Raw genomic sequence first — 6,000 nt, 5'->3', positions numbered from 1 at the left:
CGAATCAGCCAATACGTCACACAACGCGAATCAGCCGACTTCCAAGTATGAGGGAGAGATCCGACACCACTGCAAGATGGCCGCCGCGTTCAATGGTATGTATCTCAGGAAGAACAAGGAGCCACCGATGTTCGAGAAATCGCCGCACGTTCACCAAGCCCGAGTGAGAGATCCGACAGAGTCAAAGATGGCCGCCGTGTCAAATGGGAAGTTCCCTAGGTTGAACAAGGAGGCACCGATGTCTAAACTTGGCCACGAGCGTTTAAGCAAAAATCAAAAATTAGCAAATAAAGGACAGAAAACACGTCCGCTCTCAACAAACTCCGAGAAGTAAAAAAAGACATGAAATTACTGACTCATAAAGAAATCTAACTAATAGGTAAGTACGTCAAAACTATTTATCATACGTATCCATGACCATAATACCTCGTAAAAGAGTCATAATTTTGGCAGAGCTCACTATTTACATTATCAAGCATTGAACTAGTATTTGTTGCCCATGTTTCAGCCTCCTACTAAATTAAGTAAATAACGGCCCATGCCAAATTATCTCTTATTACGAGGTCGCAGGTTCGAATCCAATGATTTTCGAAATTGTATTCGAATTTATGTTTGGATCATAAACCCATTATCATTTAAGATGCTTATGAAGACTTCAGTGTTTCTTTCATAATATACCCTTCTCAAAAGAAATTAACGAGTTGTAGCTATATTCTATTTCTTTCGGGGCACATGTCCAATTGCTCCGTATAACTGGTTGGAGTGTACCGTGAACCTTACTGCGGTGCGCCGTGGTCTTTACTAGAGCGGTGCGCCGTGGTCCTTACTAGAGCGGTGCGCCGTGGTCTTTACTAGAGCGGTGCGCCGTGGTCTTTACTAGAGCGGTGCGCCGTGATCCTTACTAGAGCGGTGCGCCGTGGTCTTTACTAGAGCGGTGCGCCGTGATCCTTACTAGAGCGGTGCGCCGTGGTCTTTACTAGAGCGGTGCGCCGTGGTCTTTACTAGAGCGGTGCGCCGTGGTCCTTACTAGAGCGGTGCGCCGTGGTCTTTACTAGAGCGGTGCGCCGTGGTCCTTACTAGAGCGGTGCGCCGTGGTCTTTACTAGAGCGGTGCGCCGTGGTCTTTACTAGAGCAGTGCGCCGTGGTCTTTACTAGAGCAGTGCGCCGTGGTCTTTACTAGAGCGGTGCGCCGTGATCTTACTAGAGCGGTGCGCCGTGGTCTTTACTAGAGCGGTGCGCCGGGGTCCAACTATTAACTGCTCCTAGAAACAACTTACAATTTTTGACGGCTTACTGCTAAAGCTAACTGTAAGTTGCGCGGTGTCTAAAATTTATTTATTTGTATTATAGTTTTATATAAAATGTCGAGATTCTTTTCCGTGTTACGGAAGGCACGTTAAGCTTTTGGTCTAAACTATTAGCCGTACATTTTTTAAATTAATTTTCTTATTTATTAATTAGGTAGAAAATATCTATACAAAGGTATTAAATAGTAGCTAAAAGGTATTGGATGTTAGTAATATTTTAAAGCTGATCTGTCATTTTGGGCAGTCATCTGATGCTCACGTAAATTACTTTCACCAACTCGCAGTGGAGCACCGTGGTGAAGTATGCTCCATATCCTCTACGGTTGATTAAAGGGAGGCCTGTGCCCATCAGTGAGACGTATATAGGCTGTTTATATATAAAAGTTTTATAGTACTCGGAATATAACGATATTTAAGAACAATCTCTAAATCAGTCCCTAATGTCTTTTAAAGAATTACTTTCTTATCTATGCTTGTTGTTCCCGCAGTTAGCTTTTTGAATGATCGCCTAAGACTCCCCTACTTGTTCTTTTAATGCCTTCTGACCACGCAACGGTTACCACGCATTTTTTTTTTATTAAAAGTACCAGTCACCGTCGCTAATGACATCTTGTCTGTCTTGCAGCCGCCTGATAGGAGAAAATGAAACACAAATTTCGAAACTTTTTATTGAAAAAAGTTGTAAAAAAATTCACAAACTCATCCTACAGGAATGTTCCATTTAAGTTAAATACGTTAAAAGTAATGAATAATGATGACGACGCTTTGTTTGAGGCAGATGATAAAAATACGTACTCCCGTACGTTATATGGCTTAAATAATTCAAGTACCTTAATGTGATTTTGATAAGCTTATTATAATGTGCCAATATTTATTATAAATATTTACATTATAATTATTTTTATTATGCAATTTAATAAACTAACGAACCTTTGGTTAGTTATTAAAAAAATACAAATCACAGACAGTTCGTTTCCTAACGAAAAGTTGAACAATTTAAAATGTGCTTTAAGTTTTCGATATGTCCAGTATACATCTAATTTTGCAAGTAATCGACTCAAAATCGTGGATAAAATTCTGATTATGACTATAGTTTCTCTCTTTAAAAGACAACTTTAGTAGACGTAGTAATTCGGACTGGAAATGTGTTAGTACAATTAGACGATAAATGTATAAGTATGTTTATTATGGACGACAGACTAAACTACTTACTTATAGTTTACTTATGCCAAGTAGTTCTCTGCGGCAAATGTACAATAAGTCACGTCAAAAAAAAAATTAAACAAACAAACTGTCCAAAATCACCTCATCTACTAAAGCCATTACGTGTATTGAGGGTATCTAAATATCACGCACGATCAACTGACCATAAACATTTATAATTCTCTCGTAATATTTACAAACGTTCACACGACACTCGGGCTTCATAAGCACGAAATGCACTCACAAAGTTCCTGCCCCACTAAAAGCAGTACGTCCTGGAGGAATCATCGTTGCCTCCTAAATCGTGACGTCAGCCGTAGTAGAACTGAGAGTTCGAATAGCTCCCTAGACTCTTTGGACTTAAAGTCTCTCGATTCTCCTCGTCTTTGAATCTTTGGGGTTCTCTGGACGTAGGGAGGAAATCGGCATTGCCGTACATACTCGCCCCAGCACATGGGTATATTGTCGATAAAGGCCTCATGGCTCTAATGGTGCCTTTGGTACCAGGCATGTCCCTATATAGAATCATGTCTGGATGCACAGGGTCGTAGAAGGTTCCAGAAATGTGGCTGACATCAATATCGTTGTCGATGTCTGATACGGCGTCGTTGAACACGTTTGGCGTCTCAGTGGTGAACATATCAGCAGTTTTGGAGTTCCTCGATGATTTGCGGATGATATAGCAGCGGACCCCGACCAATAAGATGATAAGGATGATGAAGACTGCCAACCCGGCACCGATGTAGTAGAACAAAGATGTTGGTGAATGTGTCTCTGAAAAATTGAGTAAGGTTATACTTTTACAAAATATTATACATATAGATAAAGGCTCCTCTCAAAATCTCTCCTACATGTAACTTTACTTTTCGAATACTTTATATTAGGTAGGTATATTATTTTAACGATTCTCTAAAATGGTACAATTTATATGCAAAATATGTGAATGATATTAATCCACGTTCATTCAACTAGGCAGACACCTACCTAACACTATAGTATGATAAACATTCTGATACTGTTAAAACTAAGTATAAGTTTCATTAACGAGTATGACTTGCCAAACATTGTTCTATGAAGAAATCTTTTAGTTTTTAATTAGATAGTTACATAACATAAACAGCCTTTATACGACCCACTGCTGGGCACAGGCATCCCCTCAATCGACCGGAGGGGGTATTGAGCATACTCCACCACGCTGCTCTGCGGGTTGGTGGAGGTGTTTTTACGGCTAATAGCCGGGACCAACGGCTTAACGTGCCCTCCGAAGCACGGAATCATCTTACTTTTTCGGACAATCAGGTGATTCAAGCCTGAAAGTCCTTACCAAACAAAGGACAGTATCATAAAGTGATTTCGACTATGTCCCCATCGGGAATCGAACCCGGACCTCCAGATCGTGAGCCTAACGCTCTAACCACTAGACCACGGAGGCTTAGGGAGGGTTTCTGGATAGTTACTGAACTCAAAAAAAAGCTAAACGGTTTTTGTTTCTACTAGTTTTTCGCTACATTATGACCGGACTTTTCTGAAGTCAAAAACAAACATAGAGTTTGAGTAATTATGGTCATTAATTTGCCAAAGCTTATTTGTCTATTCAATTTGTGATCATCAATTTACAGCATAGACCACAAAATCCTGACATCAATAAATTCAATACAACAAACATATCGAACAAACCAATCTGAACTAGAATGGGTAATTGAATACTAGGCAGGTCGTACATTTGTCGATTGATATATATGAGCGCAACACCGCCGCAGCAATAATGTCATATACACCCTACACACGCATACACACAAATTTAAGTAAACTAGCTTAAGCATTGAATATAAGTATTAAGATTATTAAGCTCATTGTTATTAACAACCTCCGTGGTCTAGTGGTTAGAGCGTGTAGGCTCACGATCTGGAGGTCCGGGTTCGATTCCCGATGGGGACATTGTCGAAATCACTTTGTAAGACAGTCCTTTGCTTGGTAAGGACTTATCAAACTTGAATCACCTGATTGTCCGAAAAAGTAAGATGATTCCGTGCTTCGGAGGGCACGTTAAGCCGTTGATCCTGGCTATTAGCCGTAAAACCACCTTCATCAACCCGCAGTGGAACAGCGTGGTGGAGTATGCTCCATAGCCCCTCCGGTTGATTGAGGGGAAGCCTTTGCCCAGCAGTGGGACGTATATAGGCTGTTTATGTATTATGTTCTATGGTATTATACAGATATGAAAAGCGTGGCCTTTTGATACGGGTGTTTTCACACTTAAGAGAGAGTCACAACAACTAGATATGGCAACAATGTACCAACTTTATTAATGAATAAATATTTTTAATTTTTTTTTTCATATCATGAAGCAACAGGTACATAAACCACGTTTAGATCGACTTAATATAAATAATTATTTTATTGTAGCTATGGTAAACGCGTTTGGCATTCCAACAGTCATTCGTACGAATACCACTGAATTGTTTCGAAATGTATGGAAAATTATAAAGAGATTATTTAAGTATATAAAAATTAAGAACGTTTGGGTCACGATCAGCGATGTATCGTACTCAGGAATGTTCCCGTTATAAAAACTCTTTTATAGTAAGGATAATGGGTACTTTTCTTTTTTATTTCATTTTCTTGTTCTTTCTTGTACCCTGATCGTATTTGTCTTAAGGTAAGGTAATAAAACTCTTTTTGCATACGTTTTGCGTCTTTTCACTGCCAGGAACGTTCTAAAAATGTTCTCATACTTCCCGGAAACGGCACATAACTGGTCATAATCCGACATTCCTGTCTGCGACTCCCGGTGACAGAAAACACATGTCATATTTATAATAACAGTAATACTAGGGTTGGCAAGATCGGTCACGAGAAATTTCAAATCCCACGTTAGAATATTTTCGTGTATAGATTATAAATGCATACAAATTACACACAGCCTTACCCTACAAACATATCTTATCTCTAAAGATAGTAAGAGGAGGCATAACTTATGTTGAGCAGTAAAAAGTGTATAGGCAATTTTTGTATAACAGTAACGGGTGACTTTTCGATAAACGGATAAATTATCTGTGGACCGGATAGCAAAATTTTGTTTCGAAAATTTCAAATTTGGAACACATTATTCAACAAATAGACGCGATCGGTCCTAATTCACATAGTATGTTATGACTGATATATGATTATGGTACTATAGTGGGCATTACAGATCACAAACCCATCACACTAATACCGATAAATTGTAAATTGAATACGTATCCAATCAACCAAAGGTAGGTCAACAGCATTATGGTTTGATTCATGTGCGGTGGTATATCATCAATGATATCTTGTGCCATTAACCCATCAGATCTGTCAGGGTTCACAATATGTGTTAATAGGAGAGCTGACGGTCTTCAAATGATTGGTGGTGTTGTTCGGACAACGACAAATAGCTAGTAGCTATCTTGTTGTGAGGATTTATTACCAAGACAGCAAAAGTATAGTTCGTGTAACTCATGCAAAG

General features: G+C 39.3%; 1 protein-coding gene across 1 annotated transcript in view; it reads right to left on the bottom strand.

Annotated features, from left to right (window-relative positions):
* Positions 1 to 1,961: 1,961 nt before the first annotated feature.
* LOC126368915 (protein eva-1-like) overlaps positions 1,962 to 6,000 on the bottom strand; it is a 69,839-nt gene continuing 65,800 nt past the window's right edge. Inside the window, exon 8 of the mRNA XM_050013155.1 lies at positions 1,962 to 3,284. Coding sequence (XP_049869112.1) covers positions 2,821 to 3,284 — 464 coding nt within the window. The 3' untranslated portion in view covers positions 1,962 to 2,820. The remainder of the gene's footprint in view (positions 3,285 to 6,000) is intronic.

The sequence above is a fragment of the Pectinophora gossypiella genome, chromosome 8 (assembly GCF_024362695.1).
Source record: "Pectinophora gossypiella chromosome 8, ilPecGoss1.1, whole genome shotgun sequence".
NCBI lineage: Eukaryota > Metazoa > Arthropoda > Insecta > Lepidoptera > Gelechiidae > Pectinophora > Pectinophora gossypiella.
Note: the sequence above shows the minus strand (reverse complement) of the source record. Positions and strands in the feature narration are given on the sequence as shown.